The sequence below is a fragment of the Paramacrobiotus metropolitanus genome, unplaced genomic scaffold (assembly GCF_019649055.1).
Source record: "Paramacrobiotus metropolitanus isolate TYO unplaced genomic scaffold, Prichtersi_v1.0 Parri_scaffold0000014, whole genome shotgun sequence".
Classification (NCBI taxonomy): Eukaryota; Metazoa; Tardigrada; class Eutardigrada; order Parachela; family Macrobiotidae; genus Paramacrobiotus; species Paramacrobiotus metropolitanus.
The window spans coordinates 933,634-955,117 of record NW_026570234.1 but is presented as its reverse complement, the minus strand read 5'-3'; the positions used below and the strand labels follow the sequence as shown (position 1 = coordinate 955,117).

The following is a 21,484-nucleotide window of genomic DNA, read 5'->3' as shown; positions in this document are numbered from 1 at the left end:
GTCACCTCGAGCACCAATCACGAGAAAGTTTTTGCTGACCCGTACCACATACCTTTAAGGATACTCAACAGTTTAAAAAAATGTCCATAAAAAAATGTCACTTGAGGAATTTTCTGGTTATAATCCCTCTGGATATGACCCCTACCCCATCTTCCTCTTAACCGGTTGGCTGCTTATTACCCCATCTTGCATTTCAAATTTCAGCATATTCGGATCCGCAATAAAAAGTTGCACTAATATAGTGCAAAATAAAAAGTAAAACCAAGTACAGAAATATTTTTTAATTTAATTTGCGCAACTGTCCGAACTTGGCGCGGCACCCCTGTATATCCGGGTTTTTGATACCAGGAGAGCATGTGCATTGTGTAACGGTTGCGGGATGTAATTGTGTGTTAACGATGGAAAAGTAGAAACTGTAGAATTAAAGCTTTTGGCTTCTGGAAGATCAGCACTAGAAGATTGTTTGCGTTTGTATATTTTAATTTCCAACATTAAATGGCATGATAAAAAAACTTCGTTAACACGTAAAAACGGTTAGAAAGCTGATACAAATTACAAAGAGACGCGTAAATGGCTACAGTAGTAAATGCTGATCACTGAAGTCGACCTTTCCGATCGCTGCTCTCGAAGTCGGAAACGTTTACTGTTTATACGAGTATGATATAAAGTGGATAGTGGACATGCATCCCAGCATTGAAGTAATTTTCTTCCAAACCGATTTCCTTCCGGGCTTTCTGTACTCGCGATTAAGCAGAACGTATTCGTCGTTTGTGCATCGCGCTTTGAAAGTTTAAAAAATAGTGAGCCGATTCCTTGCAACTGTGTCCTAAAGGATAGAGGGACGAAAGCGCTGTGGCCGACCCCACACTTCCGGTAAGTAATTTGACACATGGACAGTGGACACTACTAAAAAAAACAGAGAGCGAAACGGAAAATCAGTTTGAAAGAAAAATGATGCAATGGTGAGCCATTTGCAATCGTTGCAGGTATGTCATCCACTACTTACCATAGTAAACCACGTTAACGTCATCATGAGTACAGCCTGTACAGGACAGGTGCCGTAATCACCATTCGGCATTCATCAGCATCTCAGGACGCCGACCGAATGTCGGTGGTACAGTGTGGACCACCCCAGTCACCTGAGTGCCCGCATCCGGCTGCAGCAATAGGTACGATTTTCGAAGGCTACAGCCGGCACGCCACGATGCAAACAAAGTCTGTTCTGAATTCACGTCAGATGCGACTGCTTATAAATACAGTACAATACATTTCGTACAGCTTTCAAAAAATCTCCTTAGGGACACAATCCGGGAAACTTGTGTCAGCGTGTTTGCAGTATTTTGCAGGTTTACAGTTATTTTAAAATATTATTATTTAATACGTTCACCATTCATACTGGCATGATATTGCTGCATAAGTAAAATTGCACTGTTTAATTTTAGTTCCGTGTTTAACTGCTGATCTCATTGTCAGGCAGCGATCTGCTGTCAATGAAATACAGTGATGACGAATTCTGACTTGGAATCCAAATCAATGTAATGAATGATTCCTGCATTGTAGCAGCCCGCAACATGCTTTGAAGGGTTCCTTGAACTTACTGTCAAATTTAATCCTTTCTTTGGACTGCCTGCTATGACGCCTTGCGAAGACTGCAAATTCTCACGACGGTGGGGTTTTTGGCGAAGTAGCTGTTGGTTGGCCGAGATTACAGGAGGATAATTTAACCAGTGGAAACTGCTGTTATTAGTGAACAGTGTTTGTGATTGTTATCGTCTTTCTGACGCTCTTTCCATGGAATTAACGAGAACGGAATTTTCTCGATGGCCATGTAGAATCTGCGAACGTCAGTCTACAGGTGTGCACTACGGCGTCGTTAGCTGTGAAGGATGCAAGGTACATTGCTAAAATAGTAAACTTATGACTTATGTACTTATAACTTACACCATGTGATTAACAGTGATTGCGAAATTTTTGATGGATGATTACAGGCATTTTACAAGCGGAGTGTGGAGAAGTCGGTGAACTACAAGTGCGATTTCGGAGACAAATGCGATGTTGCTCATAACAGTCGTGAACGATGCAAGGCCTGCCGATTCCGCAAATGCCAGTCTGTTGGGATGAGTTTTCACGGTCAGTCTTAGTACCTGAAAAAATGTGAAAGTACAGTAAATGTGGGAGATGATTGTGAGGTTTTGTGGTGCGTTAAATCTTCCCAGCAGCTCAGCGTGTACGTCTTTGCCAGTTGCTTCATAAAAGTACACTTCGAGTGGCGCCTTTATGACTGTTCTCTATGCTGTTGTATGCAAAAAAATATTCAAAATGTTTCATAAGCATCCTAGAATTTTATGAGGCTAATGGATGTAAAATGTAAAATATATTGGATATTTTAATTATATTGGATGTAAAATTGTAATTACCTATGTTAATTTTAGCGGTGAAAATGGGGCGAATATCGAAAGCGGAGCGAGACAAATTCCACGTTGAGCTGGCCAAATCCGCTAAACACAGTATTCCTGCATGCGTCATGGACGAACAGGAAGAGCATCCGTCCGGACATCAAACGAACCCGAATACAGGTGTGTTATGAAATTACACTAACATTCTTTATTTCTTTTGGTCACTACTGATTCACTCGACACGTGCGCAGTAGTTAGGATCAGTTACTGTTACTGTAAGGCACATGTCATTGTCTTTTATTAAAAAACCTCATTACTTGCTTCCGTGGGTGATTACTGTGACGTTAGGTCACTAATACTTGTACTTCACTTCATCCCATAACATCAAAGTGGTACGTAACGCACCCACCGTTAAATATAACGAAGTAGAGTTACTCACTTGGTTGCTCTTTACCGTCTAGGTCGCTTTGAGATCTACTGTAAAAACTTGCTTTGAGATCTTGCTTTGCTAACTTGCTTTGAGATCTACTGTAAAAAGATTTCTTTTGCAAACAGCGTTATTGACGAATGGTTGTTTTTTTATTTAGCGCGGCAATTTATCCCTTCTCTGGCGGTTGCTGAAACTCCCCTTGGCCGTAAGCGTGTTTGTTATCTGTCAAGTTTTCGTGCCTAAAACAAATCTAGAACTGAAACTTTTGTTTCATGAAATAATTTGAATAGCTTTAATGATGGAAAGTGGCTGTGCGCTGGTACTAGTAAAGTGATGTTTGATCGACTTTGCAGGTGGTAAATTTGGTGTCATTCGATCCCTGTCTGATGTTCGAGAACAAATCACGGAGCCAGAAAAGTCATCCGAAATCAAACCTGACGATCAATCAGACCTGTGCCATCGGACGATTCAAGCAGTCAGACCCTACAAGACATTTTCTAGTTTGGTCCCGGATGATAGAAGCACCATTGCTGGTAAGGTGAAGATTTGTTGTGCGTTATTTCGCTTTACTGCTCAGAATTGTAACTGAGAATCTTTTACTTGAAATATACCGTAGTTTATCAATTAGTGATTTCTTATAGGCTTCGAATGGAGTCTTTTTTCCGGAAAACACTTTTTTCCATAATCTTTTTGAAAGGGCAACTTGAAGTATCAATGGGATCTTTATTTCTGGGTGTGCTCGGGTTTCTGGTCTAAATCGGGAGGGGATAACTGATTGTTAGATTACTGTACGTGTGTAAAATACGTTTTAAAGTATTTCTGTTGGTTCATAAATCAAAACGCAGTTCAAAGGAACTATTTTAAAAAGAGTTCGTTTTGTGCAGTGTGTCGCGTGCCTGATTGTCGCATTCATTGTGCAGCAATGCTTTAAGGTTGATTATTTTTGATTTCTCAGACGTCATGGACATTATGAATAAAAAGAACCTTTCAGCGCCGTTTCGTCCAGTTCGGTATGGTCCGGTGCATAAACTGCCAACATTTGTCGCGGAGTATTGGGATTTAATGAAGGAGCGCAGTATGTTTCTTCAGAAAACCGCGGGCGCTGTTTTGCATGCTGTAGAAGTTGTGTATGGAGACGAAATTAAGCTGTGGACCGAGTTTATGACTGAAGCTTTAAGCTGTGGCCGAATTCCGGTGCGTGAAGCGTTCGTTATTTTGGCAGATGTCCGGTTTTATCAGGAGGTATAAGTGACTGTCTTCTTAGGTTCAGCCGCAAACCACGAAGCAGCGGATGCTGGAAATAATCCAACAAACTTTGAAAGATAGCATAGTGAAAACGGGAAATTTTATATCGATGCTGCCAGGATTCAGTGAACTCGACGTAACCGATCAGAAAATTATAATTATCGAAAAGTATCTCATTATCTGGCTGGTTCGTGCTTTTCCACTCATTTCTTTTTTTCTGCTGATTTTATGATTAATTCATTTCCATTGCAGGTGCATCATGCCCGCTATATCCGAAACGGAGAAATGTATTACGTTGTGGGCCCGGAAAAGATCCATTACTGTCGGTATTGGCTGGATCGTCTCTTTGCTGAACCGGAATATTTTCGTACAGTGTTTTCCTTTGCTGCTGCGGTGAACGATATTGGTCTGACTTTGACTGAAACTTATCTACTTGGTGCCATCGCTGTTTTCCGTCCAGGTACAGAAAAGCTCGGAGTTTCTATCAGAATTGTTGAATGTTGGAATCATATCGTTGATACAAAACTAAATTTGGTGAACAATTCGAAAGTTTTTTATTTCAGACACCACGAATGCTCGCAACAAAGAGGCTATGGCCTTTAGCCATGCTTTTTATGTGGATGTAGTGTTTTATTTGGTGGGGAAGCGTTTGTCCGGTGGAGAGCGAACCACTGCTTTCAGCAAATTGGAAAGGCTCATTGACACATTCCCGGTTATCCATAAACTGGCAGTGAACTATGTCAATGCATGGGAGCTGACCAATTATCCTATCAAAACCTCAACCGGTATATCCTTCCGTGTGCTGCTAAACAGAGAATAATTTCTATTTTGCCCGTCCGGTCATTCTGATTTCTTGCTCAAAAGTGGGAGCTATCCTCATCAAGGGAACTTTCTAATTATACTGAAAGCGAACTTGATAAGGATGTATTTTATTTGGAGACCTATTATGATCTGGGATGGATCTGTGACTGTGACCTGCGCTCCTGATTCTAAGATGAGCTGATATGAGATGAATCTGATAAATTTATGTAGTCAACACTCAGTACGTTATTATTTATTGTTTGAACTGTTTAATTTTTTAACGAATGCACTGCACCTTCTTTAATATCTTCTTATCGTTCGTGTTTCTTGCCATTGAGTGACTATTATGAAATTAACCGGGATTGGTTTTCCCAGATTATTTTTTTTGTTACGACTTTCTGGCTTCGTGATTTTTTTGCATGTTTTGTAGAGCGCACAAATGGATGCTTTTTAGCTATTTGCAGGGTCTGTCCTAAAATTTCGACTTTTGTTGTTTAAAGTTTAGTTTCAGATTAGTTATTACAGGTATAAATGCATACTGCATAGATTTATTGAATTTTTGCAGATAGCATTGGTATTAAAATGGCTGTAAAATTGGGGTACTTGCTTACTTACGTTACAACAAACGAAACCCTCATACAAGTAGAGCAGTGTATGTTAGTATTTGCAGTACTAGTTGGTTACTTTTAAATTTCGGTATTTATTATTACAATTTTTACTATTTAGGTCGTTATTTTTTTAACGCAAGTGCAAACATTTCTGGAAAGGGAAACTGAATTAAGCGAAGTAGATTATAAAATTTTAAATCGTCTAAGAAGACCAGTCGAAAACCACATAAATCCTCCAAAACCGTATAAAAACTCGTGATTGCTTATTGTGCTTTTAGATTGTTTCGACTTTTCATCGTGATTTAAAGTAATTGTGTAGACAGTCGAACGTTTTGCGGCTTTTGCCCTTGTCGACAGACTGCCGATTAATTAAAAAGCCAATTTCGAAGTCTCTTTTTATTGCGAAACAACAAGTTACTGTACTCAGTGTACTGTACTCGCATGCCCTGAGTCCGTTGGATTTTTAATTCGAGATCTAACAGGAGTGAACAGCACTGTGTGTACATTTCCGGCACTGCTCAACCGAAATCCACATCAATAATAAGTACAGACAAAACGAATTCAGGACCATAGTAGTCATATTCGCCGAAGCAATACACGCATATTAAAGTCAAAAAGAGCACATGGATCGACAGTTACGCTTATTAGTAAAAGAAATCAACAGGATTAATACTGTGCCAGCGTTTGTACGATTCCACACACAAATCGACAAGAAAAGAATGGCGCAGAAGGCAACAAAGGTATACGTACACTAACAATTTAACATCAATACAACTACCTCATAATTCATTGGCTATTTTGATGGAAGAATTACCAAATGGACAAAACTGCACAGAAAAACAAACCAAATGCCATCGTACTGGAATCCATAAGGCCTGATTAGCGGGTTTCAAAGGGAAGGGAGTGAGGGCAGTTGCTCACTTTTTGCCTTTCGCTGCGGCTTTACCTTTACCTGCTGCTTTCGCCGCTGGTTTGGCCGCCTTTTTGGCGGATGCAGCCTTTGGTTTCTTAGCAGCTGCTGCAACGAATAGAAAAATTTAGAATACAGTGTTACTTAATAGAATTACCGATTTACTATGAGAAAAAAACTACTCCCAAACTAGGCGGTAAACTGAACTGGTTATTACATAAGACTGATAAGAGAATGATATCGATCCGCGCACGACTCGTCCACAGGCTGAAAGCAATAAAACGTCGAATGATTACTCACCCTTTGCGCCACTTCTCGGCTTGACAGCAACTTTCTTTGTGACTCCCTGCTTTTGGGCGAAGCTTTCTTGGTCGTGGCCCGTTTGGTCTGCCTGGTCGCTCCCTTGGCTTTCGTGGCCGAAGCCTTCTTGGCGGCGGGTTTCCGTTTGGCTGCTGCTTTCTTTCCCTTGGCTGGAGTGGCACCACCGCCCGCATTCTGCACGCTAGTTGCGGTATCCATTATTGTTAACGGTTAAAAATTTGAAAAGTCGAAAGAAAACGAAACTCCCGAAGTCACGACAAAACAAAACTGACCGACGAACAAGCTGCAACGGTCGATGAAGACTAACGATAAAATCTTTGTGTACACTGTACACACGCTCAAATTCAAACTTGGGATTGAAGCGAATATTCAATGCTGGAGCGAGAACTGGTGTGCAAACTGGTAAAGCGATGGCGATTCACAAGTTTATCATGGGATTTATTGATAGCAGTTTCCTTAAATGCCATTGGCTGCAGCTGCTAACGCCGTCCCATTCTCAGGGCGGGGTATCGTTTTATCCAATGCCGGAAGTCAACAGGCCGCCAATTCGCTAAAGAATCCATCAGAACCGCTATCGATATATATCGTGGTGCCGTGCGGAAAAGTCCGGAAACGGCGCTAACCGATGATATATTCGGGTTTAGCCTTTGGCGTGGACGAATGGTGATTATGATTCAGTTTTGAATTTTGAGGTCATCATCAGATTTCGGCATTTCGTTAGTTCGTTCTTCGTAGTGATGGTTGCACAATTTGCACATTACGAAATATTAACACCGTCATTATTTGGCAAATGGCGGTAGTTTGCCTTGCACGTGAAATCGGCAGTGATAAACGCAATAAATACGCTTTGAATGATTGATTTCTTGATTTTGAATTTATTTAATTGCAGTAAAACAATAGAATTTTAATTAGTATATTTTTGCACTGTATGAATTAATTAAGGCGGCCGAATTAGCCGGAATTAGCGGATTAGCCGATTATTCTGTCCGAGCAGGTGCACTATAACTAGTAACTGGTGTCGTACTAACGTGTACAATTTCTTCGTACATACTACATACTTTGTAGCAACAAACCGCCAAATTGTAAACCAAAAATGATCATAGACTTGATATCTGTAATTCCGGCTAATTCACTATATTAAAATAGTATTTTTGCAACTATATGTGGACACTGGACACACTGACGGCTAGGTAAGATTCACATAATCATAATCATAAAACATAACACATAAAACATAAACATAAAACATAATTCATAAAACATAACAGTGTATGTTTAGCATACATAATTAAGACGTGTTTCTGTACAGGTGTATTATGAGGTATTAAACCTGCTCTATTAAACCATAGTATTGCATCGAAGTTACCGTGGTAGCTTGCTGGTACAAGTATTAATCAATAAAACTACCGTTCTTCTATTTTGAGTAACTATCAACTGCATACACGCAAGATGTAAGCGATGTTAATGTGGTACTAAAAATCTATATACAAAATGCCCAGAATTGCGTTGGAAGAGCCAAATGTTTTTTTGCGGTACTTAAAAGATTTTCATCGTGCTGCAGCCCAGTCCCCCAGTAATTTCACCAACTATAATTCTGCCACTATTTATCTGGAGTCATTATCAACTGCAGATCAGATACGCATGGTAAAATGAATTGGTTCTTGTAAGAAAGAATTTAAAGGTCATCTTTGTTGATGCTCACTTGCTCAACGTTTCAAGAAGCTGCAAACCAAATCCAGGACGCCCGGGACTTCGTAGTAGAACTTGTCTGAACTCGTAAAATGCTTCAGCTGCATCTGTGACATATTCCTGAAGTTTAACATAATTTGTCACCTCGCACAGCGTTATCAAAAAACACAATCAGTAGAATCTCACTAGCGCTGTATTGCCTGTTTTATGGTCAAGGTGCAACATTTTTATCGTGCACACAACAACACGTTAACAAAAGTCAAAACCGCATGCTAGTAGAAGAAAAATCTTAATTTTATTTTAAGTACAGTACTTAATTACGGAAAATAAACCGGAGATGGGGATTTATGAGTAGATTTTATGAGCAACGTTATATTTATGAGTTATGTTTATGCTTATGCTTATGAATTATGTTTTATGTTTATGTTTTATGTGTTATGTTTTATGATTATGATTATGTGAATCTTACCTAGCCCACACTGACACACAGACTGTAGAATGCCCACAGACTTGTCGGATCAAAACTTGCCAAAGTTAACATCTGCGCGCAAAAAAAGAAACACCTTTACACCTACAAACATAGTTACATAAGTATAAGCATTTACTCGCACCAGTACTTGAAAAAAATAGAAGTTTTGATTTCCCAGTCCCGTATTTACTTCGGAGTGAGTTCGGACTTCGGAGTACAAATTAACTTCGTTACAAATTGCTGAAAAGGCCTGTTTATACTTCACTTCAGTCACTTTTTTTTCTACGTCCGTCAAAATTGTATTTCATGGACGTCCACCAGAATGGCCTTAACGTTTTTTAGTGCCCTTTCGTAAACATAAAATTAATAATAATAAGACACAAAAGGCAGTATAAGACGCAGTAATGATTGTAAGTACTTGTTGGCCGAGGCCGACCGCCCAGGCGTCTGGAAGCGCAGGTTTGTTGTGCATATGCACTTTTCCCTCTGTGCTACCCTACTGAGCCTACTCTACCGTCCCTACGTAGTCTGTAGGCCGGTACTGTAATTTGTCTGTAAACTACTGTAAACTAAGTACTAAACAGTCTAAACTGTAAACATTCGCAGTTTCTGAATTGCACTTGTTTTCAACGTTTCTCTTGTAGTATCTTTCAAGTATCTATCTATTTATGTAGTGAATAGATATTCTGATAATGTACGTAATTCAAATCATGTTTCCTGATATGGGGATTCCTGAATCCCTGGAATTCCTCAGATTCTCAATGTGATCCATGATTTACTTTTACTCAGCAGTTTTGTTACCGTTACGTTGACGGAGTCTCTAACTAAATTTAAGCCATTAATTTTCGAGACATGTCTATATCTTCGACCGTGAACGAACTTGCTGGAGCAGTTGCGGAAAACTTGGCAATTGGAGATGGAGATATTCGTTCTGGCTCAGGAACTGCAGAATCGGCGCTGGGATCAAAATCAGCAGGGGAAACCGAACTTCCTACTTGCGTGCTTGTGTTGGGTATGGCAGGTTCCGGAAAAACGACGTTTGTTCAGGTACTTAAAAATGATTGCGATTGCGACGCGATGTGGTGCAGTTTGTGAAAAATAAATCACAACATTTTGAGCGCAATCAGCTGCGACTTGCGAGACAGTCTCTGCGTTGGAATCGGAGCTGGTTGTAGCAGTGTTGGCATCTTTCCATTCAGGCGTGTGGCCGCTTGTCAGGCTCAGCACCGAGTCCGAGTTAATAATACGTAACAACAATTTAACATCAGAAGTTTCGTGTTTTTTTTCTAGAAATTAACCGATATCCTGAACCAGACTGGCTCACCTCCGTATTTGGTGAATTTGGATCCGGCAGTTCGCAATGTTCCATATCCGGTTAATATCGGTAAAAAACACCCTTTAATTTGAAATTGCTGTTATGTTGTTCGCCAATTTTTACTTCTTTGTTTTTTGTATAGATATTCGAGATACAGTAAAATACAAGGCTGTGATGGAAAGGTAAGAAAGATTTCTTTATACCTCGAACGCACTTAAGTAATTTTGTTTTATTCTGCTCAAGATTTTGGAAATAGTTTTGTAGAGCTAGTGATTACTGGAGTAATGACTATTGTTGCGGCTTTCTTTAGGTTCGGCTTGGGCCCTAATGGTGCGATTATGACTTCGTTGAATCTCTTCACAACAAAATTCTCCAGCGTTTTGGACTTGCTGGAAAAACGAAAACATCAAGCGCGGTATATGGTTTTTGATACACCGGGTCAGATTGAAGTCTTCACATGGTCTGCATCTGGGACAATAATCACGGAGGCTCTTGTGAGTGTTTATCACGGTTTCGTATTTTTTCTCACCCTTTCTTGGCATGTTCGCTTTTAACGCGTGGGTTATCCGATTGTAAGCTGCTGAAGTCCTAATGCACATAGGTAATTATACATCAATAATATTAAAATAAAGTTACTTTTCGAATTGGCTAATCAGCTAATGTTCATTGTTAAATGGTTTCGCTAAAAGTAATTTAAATATCTTTGCATAAGTGGAAAATTTTATGGACTTTTACGCTTTCTGATTTACATTGTAGGCCGATGTATTTCCGACAGTTGTCATTTATGTGATGGATTTGTCGACCAGTACAAGCCCCATAACTTTCATGTCCAACATGTTGTACGCCTGCAGTATTCTCTACAAGAGCAAACTTCCTTTTTTGATTGCCTTGAACAAAACTGATCTCGTGGATCCCAGCTGTGCCCTTAACTGGATGACGGATTTCGAAGCGTTTGATTTGGCCATTGAGCAGGAGCCCACGTATGCTGCCAATCTGTCGCGATCCTTAGGTCTAATTTTGGACGAATTTTATAACGCAATAAAGGTACGTTTTTCTTAAATGTTTAATTGTCTCCAATCGCATTTTATATAGAGTGGCATTTATTCGAACAATACATTCCCAAATCTTCGTTTGACTTATTTTATTGTTAGCGTTCTTGTTTTCTTTTATAGCCACGCCTTATTATCTGTTTAGTGGCGCTATTACAAATCTAATTTCGTCCTCAATGATACCTATAGTAAATCATCAAGGCCTTCGTAACAAAAATCAAGTTTGGTTGAATTATTTAATTGTAATATCGATTGAAAGAATAGTGGAATCGTATTCGGGTGTGATTAGAGGCCACTGAGGTAAAAAAAAATGACGCATGCTTTTTAAAATTAGGCTGTGCCTGTTTCCGCTGCCACTGGTCAAGGTTTTTTGGAGCTTGTTCAAGCACTGGATGCTGCAAAGCAGGTGTATATGACGTGAGTCGTTTTAGCAACATTCTCACCGGTTAATATTTTGTGTTAACTTATAACAGAGGCGATAAATCTGTAATTTATGTTAAGGGTATGGGTATCAACGTTAAGTTGATCGTATCTGTAGCCTTGTAAACTACTTAATTTATTTGCAGAGAATACAAGCCAGAACTGCAGAAGATGAAAGAAGAGCAGGTGCGTAACGCTTCAGCTTTTTCCTTCAGTTTTGCAAATTGCGAAAGCTACATGTGATTGTTTTGATCATCTAACAGCTGCAGCGTAAGGGGAAGAAACACGAGGATCGATTTGAAAAGTTAAAACGGGAAGTGGAAGGAATCTCCGCCGGCTCGCCTAGTGGTGAATTTTTAAAACTCAAGTATGTTGTTGAGATTTATTGAGAAAACATTGTAATATTTCTAGGTGATTCCGCTTCCAGCCAAGGATCCAATAAGGTTACAATAGGTCCGTTCAGTGAAATGGAATCTGAATCCGAAGCCATCCGTAAGTGTGCTGGAGTAACATTTCATTTCTCCGATTTTTGTTTACTCTTGGTACGTTTTCGGACTACTGCATTGCCAATTTCGCTTATATCTTTCAGGACAAAATAATGAGCAAGACGACGTTGCGTTCGAAAAGTTTCTAGAGACAATCAAAAAGAACAAGGAAACCATACAAACCGCGGCTCGAAAGCGTGCTGAAAATGCCGGTCAGTGATTTGATTGGACTGTGTTGTCGTTAGAATCGTCTCATGGGAACGCTCGATGTTTGATGGTACCAGTTCAGATGCAGTTTGCACTAAAGATGCAGCATGATTTATTTCTGTCTCTTTTCTTTACATGAAACATTCGAGATAAAATTATATGGCCGTATACATGATTTTATTCTGAATTCTTCATGTCATTTTTACCGGTTTTTGTTCAACTTTACTGAAGGAAAATGTAATAAATGTTTCTGACTGCGGCAGACTGCCTGTTAGCACCATTGCGGATAGGCCGTTTATTGCTGGCAGTGTCATATCACAGCTTCGAAAATTATATAAAATGTTTGAAATGTTCTTGCAGGAGCACTTGAGAAAATTAACGTCAACATCAAATCGCAGTACGTACTAAGTGGACTTTGATCAACTACTGAATTATTCGTATTGTTGCATGAGCTAATGGATAACAAATTCAGCGTTTAGTCACAGTAACACTAAAATCATATAATTATACTTCTATGGCTCGTATTGGCTATCAAATCATTAATAAGAGTCACGAAACGGAAATTCCACGGAATCTTTGCACCTGCAACGCAAAACCTTGTACATACAGCAGACATACTAAATCAGAATGACATTATTTCATATCTGCAAATTATGTAAATGCGCACCAGTCAAAAGGATAATATCGTAAATGTCGGTCCAGTCCGCCCAATTTGGCAACGTTCTCGGGGGAAATTTCAAAATCAAAAATCTCAAAATTCGCTTTGATACGATTAGTGGTTTTGCTTTTGGGAATAACGATTCTGCCCATCTGAATCAAATATCGCAACAGAACCTGCAAACCATTCGCATTTTCAGAAAATTTTCCCGTGGCACTGATAACATGAGACGAACCTGAGCAGGCGTTTTCCCGCATAATTTGGCGATTTCGACGACCACAGGATCTTCCAGCAAAACAGGATCGTTCGGGTTGACACTGAAAAGACGAGTCGGCGCGCCCAGTGGTCCATACGCGGTTAGTGTTATTCCATGCTGCTTGCAAAAGTCGAACAGCGGTTTTTGCATAAAATACGCATGGCATTCCACCTGCATTCACAACCCATAACCCCGATTTTTTCAAAACCGTTAAAATTTTGTTCCTATGGAATTCATACGAACTTGTAAGTTTGCTGGCTTGATTCTGGCTGACTGGACGATCCTTTCTATCTGACGTTTATTAAAATTGGACAGCCCGATTGATTTCGCTAATCCTTGATCGACTGCTTTTTCTAATTCCTGTCATAAGACAAAGCAAGAAAATTACAAAATCTTGATTTCCGAAAACGCAGTACAAAACCCGATTCATAACGTGATAATAAGCGTAAGCAGGAATAAAACCTTATTATAGATCCGTTATCCTAATAACTCTTACATAAAATAGTTTCACAACTTTACTTTCTAAAGGGAACTTTTAAGAACATACGTACTCGGACTCCGAAGCATGCGATACCTATACTTCTACGACTAACGTCTATACGAGCATAAAAGTACCTTCCAAGTATCCATGTGATCCGTCTGGTCATACCAGACGTTGTTGTCGGCATCCGTCGGAAATAAATTGCTTTCATCTGCGAATAACAAACTCAACATCGAAACTGTTCATAAACCTTTACTTACACCGGTTGCACGGCTATCCGTAATCATAATAACTAATGCGATTACTGCAAGTACGAGTACTTATTACTGGATTACACTACCTGTATATTTAAAACCGCAAGGATTGTGAACTAAATACAGGTCAACATAATCCACTTGAAGGTTAGCCAGGGACTTTTTCAGCGAAGGAATAACGTGCTCCGGTTTGTGGAATGTGCTCCATAGCTGCAAATGAACGGAATGGATAGGCTATACCATTGATATCAGTGAACCTCAGAAACCGAAAAGCGTGAGACATTATTTTGGAGCGTACACTGCACATGCACGGTACAACACAACCATATTTTTCTAAGAAGGAGTTATAATCAGCCTTCCGATGTTCTTGTACTCTGCATTTGCGTACCTTCGTCACAATGAAGAGATCTTCACGTTTAACTAATCCTTTTTGGATCTTTTCTTGCACAACTTCTCCGATATCTTGCTCGTTTCCGTACGAATACGCTGTATCAATGTGTCGGTATCCGACATCCAGGGCGTAACTCACAGCTTCCTTTACATTGTCACTCTTCGACTGAAAAAAGCCATTTTTCGGATCTAACATACGGGGAATTTCAAAACACAGGCTGCACGTGGAACAGATTCATTTACGGATTTAAACACCGCTGGATAACTGGATAATTGCATTATTGCCCGCACATCATCGACATGCGATTTTATACGAGTACAGTACAGTATTGTATGTACTTACTTGATACGTTCCGAGGCCTAAAACTGGCATGCGCTGGCCGCTATTCAGGAGAATTCTCGGTACGATCTGAGCAGACATTTTCTGGTTTCAGCAGGTGCAAAACTTAAAGATGATCAGGCCGAGAGCTGCCAAGAGTACGCGTGTGAAATTCTGCAGAGCAGAAGCTGAAATGTTTCGGAAGATATCACCGTCGCCGGCGCCGCGCCTCTGCAAAATAATAATTACTCTACGCAATAATATGCATTTTAAATTTTTAACCAACAAACACTGGTATGGCAGAACATAATAATCATTCTACACGGATACATTGTACAATAGCGTTTTTTATATACATATGTACGTAACTGAGTGCCTGTGAAAGTGGTGTACTTACCAGCATAAAATCACCAAGATTTTAATAAGACTAATTTATTTGAAAGTTTGAAACTGCTTCCACTGCAACACACCACACAGTCGGCTTCATGCCTGCTCGAACTTACCATTGATAATTTGGTAGAGCGTAATGCTGTACTTGTAAGTAAGTACCACAGCCCAATATCTATATTACTACTGATCTGATACTGTATGCACTATCTGATAGCGGTATCAATTATTAGCAGCTATCAAAGGCCATCACCATCAGCGGTGAACTGATTGGTTTTGTCATAGAGACTGTGGTTTTGTGTTGAAGTCGTTTGAGAACTGAGACTACTTATGTTTTCCACTTTTCCAATCTAAAAATGCGTGCGCATTCTACAAAAACCGCGAACTTCTGACGTTTTTACTCTGCAACAATGATAACACCAATCAAGTCGGCAGATTTTGTAATTCATTTTCACAATCAAAGAGGGATTCGTTTCCACAAGAACAACCAGATTTAATTCCAGGAAAAACTGTTGAAGGAATAAACAAAAATCACTGAAAAGCTGTTTGAAAACAGAAATATGCACCTGTATCGTTTTCCACAACGCGCAACATAAGATGCACAAAACAGTAAAACAGCGCAAAAACACAAAGCACAGAAGATTCCAAAATTATTTAAATTTTTCAAGGAAAAACGGACGATGTTATCATTGTTATGCTCTGTAAAACTGTTTCAACGTTACATGGATGATGGACACGCCAAAATGCCCGAATACTCGTGAACAATTCGGATAAAGGAACACTCTAGATTGCCAGAAAAGGGATCCGGTTAATTGTACGTAGGATATCAACAAATAACAAAAAACAAATTCTTTTTCTGTCGCGACAGATTACACCTCCTCCAGATTGAAACCCCAAAATGAAAACAGCAGAGATTTGTTCCATGAAAACAACCAGAGTGTCACTCGTCTTGGGACATTTGTTCGAACTGCTGTCCTTCCGGTGACAAAACCTTCCATTGGTTTTTATTGGATGGCTTCCTGCAGTCAAGCAATAGCGTTCCATTTTAGAACAAAACATACAGGAAATTCACATCAACATCCAATTAAATTGCCGATGATGACCGGTTTTATGATATAAATTGAAAATGGAGCTACATTCAAATTTTTTAGCCAGACATAAGCACGATTAACCAGGAAAGTGGCAGTAACTGTTTATACTCGTATCAATAATGTTCACTGCGCTTACCCGTATTTTTTGTAGAATTCGTTGACCGCCCCCCGAGACTGTGAGACTGCTTTTCCAGTTTCCCACGTACAGTCTTTCAAATCGTATCCATACCACTTGATCAAGTAGTAGTTTTTGCTGTCATTTCCCACCAACGCACCCAGTACAGCATCCACGGCATACATGCCCTGGGGAACGTCTTCCTCATCGCCTTCTCCCTCGCTGCTCTCAGCCTTGGACTTCGCCGGCTCTTTATGATAAAACAGTTGTCTTACCGGTCAGCAAATGCTTAAGCAAAGTTTCTAACTGAATACCTTTCTTGGTCGAAGAACTCTTTGCCTTCTTCGGCTGTGGCTCGGCGGCTGCCGGCTTCGCAGTCTCTTGGGCTTTACGAGATCGCCCTCTTGGCTCTTCTTTCATCGGTATTTCCTCTTCTACAACGACACGCCAGTTAAGGGGATTTTGCTTTAGAATAGCTCATACTTAAAACAAAGTCAAACTGCAACTATTGTGCATGTGCCCTATCGGTACGTTTCGCATCTACCTGACTCCGATAGCCTCCTCGAGGGTTTGGAAGCCGCGCTGCGCTTTGGAGTCGCGTCACTAGTCGAGAGTTTTGAGCTACTCGATGCAGCAGACTTGTCGTTTACTGGAAAAATACAAAGTATATCGCTATAACTTCAAGAACATTTCAAGAGTAAGTTAAAATTTCATAAATCTTATTACAATTTATTCTTAAAGTTATTACGATCTTATTCCAAAGATGCCTTTCAAAGCAAAGAATATTCCTATTTTCGATAAGCGAAAAAAGGCAGAGAAAAACCCTATGAACAGATGATACAGATCCAACTATTCTTTTAGAGTACCAGTTAGTAAACAATATGCCAACATTAACGTCAGAAAACAACAAAAGTCCAGCGAATGTACCGGCAGATCTTGCGGGAGTTTTTTTGGTGGCCAACTTCACAGAAACGGGATTACGCAGTGATGCTGATCCTCTTGTAGGAGCTCCCGCAGATATAGATCGGCTACGATCTCCATCAGATGCAGAACGGGAATGTCGACCGCCCAGTGGTAGTTCCTCATCTATAAAACAACAACCCAATCAACCAGCGAATGTTTTAGAAGGGATTATACAGCAACAACTAAAATACACTACAAAGAAATTTATTACAAAAAAATTCGATTATGTACTGTAAATTCTACTGCTGCTGACAGAGTCTTAAAACAATTTTTTCCTTACCATCGGATTCGGAAAGCTTCAACGGTGGAGGAAGTTTTTCCAGAGCGATTGTCGTTTTGCCGGATTTACCTACGAACAAATAAGTATTAAGTAACCCAGCTTTGAGAAAACATTACACCAAAACATCAGCGTCCTTGAATGTCACCCTTTCGCAAAAAATTCAAGAGTACGGTGTATACAGCTGTCCTGTTCGTACTTATTGCATGCTGTATCACAAACAGCCACATACTGTTCGGCCCAACGTACGCCACTTACTGTATGCCAGGAGGCGCTTTTGAAAAGCAGTTGCGCATTGGGCAGCCTGCAGGTTTGGTGTTTTTTCGATTTGTTCAAATTCATACAATCCGTGCGTACCATAGCTTAAAAAATGCAGAAAAAAAAGTTAAGTTTGAAAACGAAAAGTCTATAAGCAAAAAGTTTTGAAAGAAACGTTTGATTTGCGATTTAAGAGAATTTCGTTCAGCATGGAGGTCTACGAGGCGGTTTGCCATAGACCGCTATGCTGAACGAAATTCTCTTAAATCGCAAATCAAACGTTTCTTTCAAAACTTTTTGCTTATAGACTTTTCGTTTTCAAACTTAACTTTTTTTTCTGCATTTTTTAAGCTATGGTACGCACGGATTGTATGAATTTGAACAAATCGAAAAAACACCAAACCTGCAGGGGTTGCCCAATGCGCAGCTGTTTTGGTAATTCCACAAACTGCTTTTCAAAAGCGCCTCCTGGCATACAGTAAGTGGCGTACGCCCAACCCTAAATTCCAGGACAACAAAAGAACCGCAGTTTTTAGCGCCGACATTTCATTAAATATCTGAAAGGTCTCAGAAGTAAGATCAATTGTATAAGGCTTCTTGCACTGTCTACAGCTTTACATCCCTCCGCAGAGGTAGCCAAATAAACTCCCCAAACAACATAATCTGCTTTAAATAAAAAGCTACAAAATTTTTCCAGACTAAACCTAATAAATTTTTTTAAAAATGTTTGTAACGACAATGGCGAACTTATGCGACAAAATGCATAAAATACTTAAGAGATTCAACGCGAATACCGTATTATGGTATCCATGATTAAAACGGCTGAAAGAAAAACGACCGAGATTATCCATTTTACGTTGTTAAACAGTAAATCTAAAAAGTCTGATAAGGTTACGGTATGTCCCAGTATTATTTTTACTAATAATTAATATTATCAGAAATCAATAAAACGTTTTTTTGGTCACATCTGATACCAACACGTATATTTTCCGGAATAATATATAATTTTCGCGCTCTACCTGTACTCGTATGCATTAAGAAACAGAAAGCCCTACAAAGTACGCAACCAGGCACCATACAGCGCCACCGCTCTATGACGTATCAAATACCTAGTCACAACACGTTCACAAAGACTGCGTGGTGCGTACTGAAAAAACAAAATTAGCAACATAATCTTATTTGTCCTATTATGAACCTTTATTGGAACGTCCCTTGCGACCATTCTGGTTGCTAATACTGGAACTAACGGAGTCCCGAGGTCCCGCTTCGTCATCGTCCCATTCACCCGTCCCGTTGATACCCTTGATCTTCTTCTTGGCTGCACTCTTCTCCTCCACACCCGACGGGATGGACTTCATATTAGGCCGTTTCGGGGGAGCCAGTGCCTGCTTCTGCTCATCGCAGAGTCGGTGGAAAGTCATCAGTTGGTCGTGGCAATTCGTCAGGTTCTCTCTGGGTTCCCATGTGTTATCTTTTTGGTCGTAGTGCAGCCAGTGGACCCAGTACTGGATCACCCCGTCGGCCATGCGAATTCCCTCAATACTGTCCACCATAATCTCCTCTTCGCCGCTGTTATCCATATCGTCGAGGGATGCCGCCAAGGATGCATTCATCTGCTGCTCGGCTGCCGCTGCTGCTGCGCGGGAATTGTTTTTGCGAGGCATTTTCCTGTCAAATACAAAGGAATATTTGTAGATCGGAGAAAAATGGCGAATATCAATAATATCCGAAAGCAAGATAGAAAACGGATAGGACTGATTTAAGTAGGTAAACCGCAAGCAGAAAGGGCCAAAGGCCCAAGGCAGCAAAATTTGCGTCTAGGTCCTCTATGATCTACTCGTATCATAAATGATAAATTTGCGCGTATTATTATTGCATGTCGGATCACAGAATACGGAATATCTGAATTCCGAAGCCAAGCATACCTGACACAGGATCAGATGAACGAAATACTTGTGGTTACAAAATATTTAAATTTTCCACTGTTTAGCACAAAAAATACTAATCTGATTTTCTGAACCCTGAAACGTCTGCTCTGCAAAAATATTTAATTGGCGATCGAATTAGCGGGATCCAGGGAAGACTGATTGTAAATGAAATTACCAATCACATCGGGCCCCGGCATTCAAGGGCATTTGTCCAAGCGGTGTTCTTGTACTACTTGTCAGTGCTGCTGTATTCTATTCACTATTCAGTGCCTTGAATGTGACTGATGAGTCGCTAATCAGTTACGGACCGCGGACCGGCCTGGTGTCACTTTCGCCGCCAGCACGCGGGAAAATTTCCAAGTGTGGCCACTGGGCGCTGGCCCCTTCTTGTACTTCTAACATGGTGCCGGTGGCACTGGCCGCTATTTCTTTGTGCATTATGTTGGCAAGCTGACAGTGAGAAGTTAAGACCGGAAGTGTGGGTCCGTGGGACTAGGTGCCAGGTGGGACTGTGGGAGTATGGTGTTAAAGAAAGTACCTACAGAGTAACTAATAATAACTCTGTAGTAACTAATAATAAGTGACAAAGTGTAACTTTTTATTGTTAAAACGGTTAAATGTTAGCACGGTATTTGTCGTGTTTTGTTATTTGTCTTACGAGTAAACACTTTCCCCTAATCCTAATTAGTAAAAAGTAATTACCTAATAAGAAATCCGTATCAGGCGAGCAACTTCCGGTTCAATTAATTAACGACCCTAGTGCCCTATCTAGAGATGGGCAAACTAAAAAAACCACACCAAAACTTTGTTAAAATTTGTAGTCAGTTAAACTTTGGCATCCCCTATTAAGTACATAACGTTTTAGTGGCTAGCCTTGACCCGGTAAGAAGGTTTTACCGGTTAATCATACTTTGGTTAGCCGAGACAAAAAATAATTTCGCATTAGTCGTTTGAACATCAATGCGAGGATCTTCAGAATTCTTTTGATTTATTGTCGGAGTTAATCTGGAGTTTTCCCACTTAGGGCAGTTAATGTGGTTTCTTTTTCCAGCTATTGTTTAAGTACGTAATCAAAGAGCACAAAAAGTAATCAATTTTGAAAAGAAATTATTTTACTTTTCCGAAATTGATGCTGATAATTTCCTAACAAGACCGGAGTTTAACAATACGATTTGTGCCGTTGTCATGAATAGTACTTACTTTATACCGGTCGCTGTTAAATAGTGCGTGAGGCCGGTGAGGGCATTAACTTTGTGCTTGGTGGGAACATTCCAAGTTCCCAACCTGGTTGCGATTGTTATCTGCCGCTTGCGAGCTGCATGGCTCTCTGGCCCTGCCTAACAGTTAAAGTACCCTGGATGATGGATCCAGTCATGAAGACCGAACTCGGGTGGCGCGTACGATACGAATAGAAAGGTGGTGCGACTGGTGCCACTGCCCACTATCAACGGTTGGATTTTCCCGCGTACTTCTATGGATGATTTGATGACTGCCACAAGCCGCCGGGGATCATGGTCATGGCTATGATTTCTGCTTGGGAGGGGAACCAGGCAGGAAAGCTTAAAGTCACCAACGAGGAGGCTATGATGACGGCATTCAAAATTAACAAATAGATGTTTTTTTGCTAGACTCTCAGGGCTATTATGCAATCTGAAGTGGAATCCTTTATCTTAAAGGGAATGTAACTTCAATGTACAGTATGCGCGTGCAATTACAAAGGTGATACCAAAAGTAAGCTTCCCTATTTTGCCTCCCGGCCATT

The 21,484-nt window shown here is 40.2% G+C and overlaps 5 protein-coding genes across 8 annotated transcripts; 2 read left to right on the top strand and 3 right to left on the bottom strand.

Moving 5' to 3' along the window:
* The first annotated feature begins 1,281 nt into the window (after window positions 1-1,281).
* LOC129584594 (nuclear receptor ROR-alpha-like) lies at window positions 1,282-5,470 on the top strand. 2 transcript variants are annotated; one of them, XM_055476820.1, is made up of 10 exons: window positions 1,282-1,893; window positions 1,989-2,130; window positions 2,433-2,576; window positions 2,984-3,031; window positions 3,180-3,359; window positions 3,782-3,836; window positions 3,903-4,020; window positions 4,091-4,258; window positions 4,324-4,531; window positions 4,635-5,470. In XM_055476820.1, exons 1-10 carry the CDS (start codon window positions 1,792-1,794, stop codon window positions 4,889-4,891), a joined length of 1,422 nt encoding a protein of 473 aa, XP_055332795.1. In that variant the 5' UTR covers window positions 1,282-1,791; the 3' UTR covers window positions 4,892-5,470. The 2 variants fall into 2 exon arrangements, with proteins under 2 accessions (XP_055332795.1, XP_055332794.1); XM_055476819.1 differs by having other exon boundaries at window positions 3,782-4,020.
* A 461-nt stretch (window positions 5,471-5,931) lies between these two features.
* Window positions 5,932-7,113, bottom strand: LOC129584701 (uncharacterized). Of its 2 annotated transcripts, none has more exons than XM_055476995.1 (2): window positions 6,691-7,113; window positions 5,932-6,495 (listed from the first exon to the last, which is right to left on the bottom strand). In XM_055476995.1, the coding sequence occupies exons 1-2, from the start codon at window positions 6,907-6,909 to the stop codon at window positions 6,370-6,372; spliced, it is 345 nt and encodes a 114-aa protein (XP_055332970.1). In that variant the 5' UTR covers window positions 6,910-7,113; the 3' UTR covers window positions 5,932-6,369. The 2 variants fall into 2 exon arrangements, with proteins under 2 accessions (XP_055332970.1, XP_055332969.1); XM_055476994.1 differs by having other exon boundaries at window positions 5,932-6,498; window positions 6,691-7,108.
* Window positions 7,114-9,434: 2,321 nt separating this feature from the next.
* Window positions 9,435-13,487, top strand: LOC129584493 (GPN-loop GTPase 1-like). 2 transcript variants are annotated; one of them, XM_055476667.1, is made up of 12 exons: window positions 9,435-9,916; window positions 10,160-10,253; window positions 10,327-10,366; window positions 10,495-10,678; window positions 10,941-11,228; window positions 11,568-11,650; window positions 11,800-11,839; window positions 11,917-12,001; window positions 12,065-12,145; window positions 12,243-12,350; window positions 12,706-12,742; window positions 13,203-13,487. In XM_055476667.1, the coding sequence occupies exons 1-12, from the start codon at window positions 9,722-9,724 to the stop codon at window positions 13,240-13,242; spliced, it is 1,275 nt and encodes a 424-aa protein (XP_055332642.1). In that variant the 5' UTR covers window positions 9,435-9,721; the 3' UTR covers window positions 13,243-13,487. The 2 variants fall into 2 exon arrangements, with proteins under 2 accessions (XP_055332642.1, XP_055332643.1); XM_055476668.1 differs by lacking the exon at window positions 12,706-12,742 and having other exon boundaries at window positions 13,203-13,246.
* On the bottom strand, window positions 12,620-15,214 carry LOC129584494 (aldo-keto reductase family 1 member A1-like). Its single transcript, XM_055476670.1, has 9 exons — window positions 15,101-15,214; window positions 14,728-14,934; window positions 14,383-14,550; window positions 14,081-14,204; window positions 13,875-13,951; window positions 13,503-13,619; window positions 13,239-13,430; window positions 13,013-13,179; window positions 12,620-12,927 (listed from the first exon to the last, which is right to left on the bottom strand). The coding sequence occupies exons 2-9, from the start codon at window positions 14,803-14,805 to the stop codon at window positions 12,885-12,887; spliced, it is 966 nt and encodes a 321-aa protein (XP_055332645.1). The 5' UTR covers window positions 14,806-14,934; window positions 15,101-15,214; the 3' UTR covers window positions 12,620-12,884.
* Window positions 15,215-15,562: 348 nt separating this feature from the next.
* On the bottom strand, window positions 15,563-19,858 carry LOC129584642 (hepatoma-derived growth factor-related protein 2-like). Its single transcript, XM_055476890.1, has 8 exons — window positions 19,720-19,858; window positions 18,990-19,462; window positions 17,540-17,608; window positions 17,224-17,382; window positions 16,841-16,945; window positions 16,611-16,730; window positions 16,318-16,546; window positions 15,563-16,109 (listed from the first exon to the last, which is right to left on the bottom strand). The coding sequence occupies exons 2-8, from the start codon at window positions 19,456-19,458 to the stop codon at window positions 16,031-16,033; spliced, it is 1,230 nt and encodes a 409-aa protein (XP_055332865.1). The 5' UTR covers window positions 19,459-19,462; window positions 19,720-19,858; the 3' UTR covers window positions 15,563-16,030.
* Window positions 19,859-21,484: the final 1,626 nt, after the last annotated feature.

Excerpts from the sequence above, each read along its gene's own strand:
- LOC129584493 (XM_055476667.1), top strand. The coding sequence starts at position 9,722 with ATGTCTATATCTTCGACCGTGAACGAACTTGCTGGAGCAGTTGCGGAA. Across the intron at positions 11,651-11,799 it reads GCAAAGCAGGTGTATATGAC|AGAATACAAGCCAGAACTGC; the intron begins GTGAGTCGTTTT and ends ATTTATTTGCAG. Across the intron at positions 12,351-12,705 it reads AAAGCGTGCTGAAAATGCCG|GAGCACTTGAGAAAATTAAC; the intron begins GTCAGTGATTTG and ends ATGTTCTTGCAG.
- LOC129584594 (XM_055476819.1), top strand. The coding sequence starts at position 1,792 with ATGGAATTAACGAGAACGGAATTTTCTCGATGGCCATGTAGAATCTGC. Across the intron at positions 2,577-2,983 it reads TCAAACGAACCCGAATACAG|CGCGGCAATTTATCCCTTCT; the intron begins GTGTGTTATGAA and ends TTTTTTATTTAG. Across the intron at positions 4,532-4,634 it reads CATCGCTGTTTTCCGTCCAG|ACACCACGAATGCTCGCAAC; the intron begins GTACAGAAAAGC and ends TTTTTATTTCAG.
- LOC129584642 (XM_055476890.1), bottom strand. The coding sequence starts at position 19,458 with ATGCCTCGCAAAAACAATTCCCGCGCAGCAGCAGCGGCAGCCGAGCAG. Across the intron at positions 17,383-17,539 it reads GAAGCTTTCCGAATCCGATG|ATGAGGAACTACCACTGGGC; the intron begins GTAAGGAAAAAA and ends GTTGTTTTATAG. Across the intron at positions 16,110-16,317 it reads GAATTCTACAAAAAATACGG|GAAGCCATCCAATAAAAACC; the intron begins GTAAGCGCAGTG and ends GCTTGACTGCAG.
- LOC129584494 (XM_055476670.1), bottom strand. The coding sequence starts at position 14,805 with ATGTCTGCTCAGATCGTACCGAGAATTCTCCTGAATAGCGGCCAGCGC. Across the intron at positions 14,551-14,727 it reads TAGGCCTCGGAACGTATCAA|TCGAAGAGTGACAATGTAAA; the intron begins GTAAGTACATAC and ends GGCTTTTTTCAG. Across the intron at positions 13,952-14,080 it reads TTGCGGTTTTAAATATACAG|ATGAAAGCAATTTATTTCCG; the intron begins GTAGTGTAATCC and ends TGTTATTCGCAG.
- LOC129584701 (XM_055476994.1), bottom strand. The coding sequence starts at position 6,909 with ATGGATACCGCAACTAGCGTGCAGAATGCGGGCGGTGGTGCCACTCCA. Across the intron at positions 6,499-6,690 it reads GCCGAGAAGTGGCGCAAAGG|CAGCTGCTAAGAAACCAAAG; the intron begins GTGAGTAATCAT and ends TATTCGTTGCAG.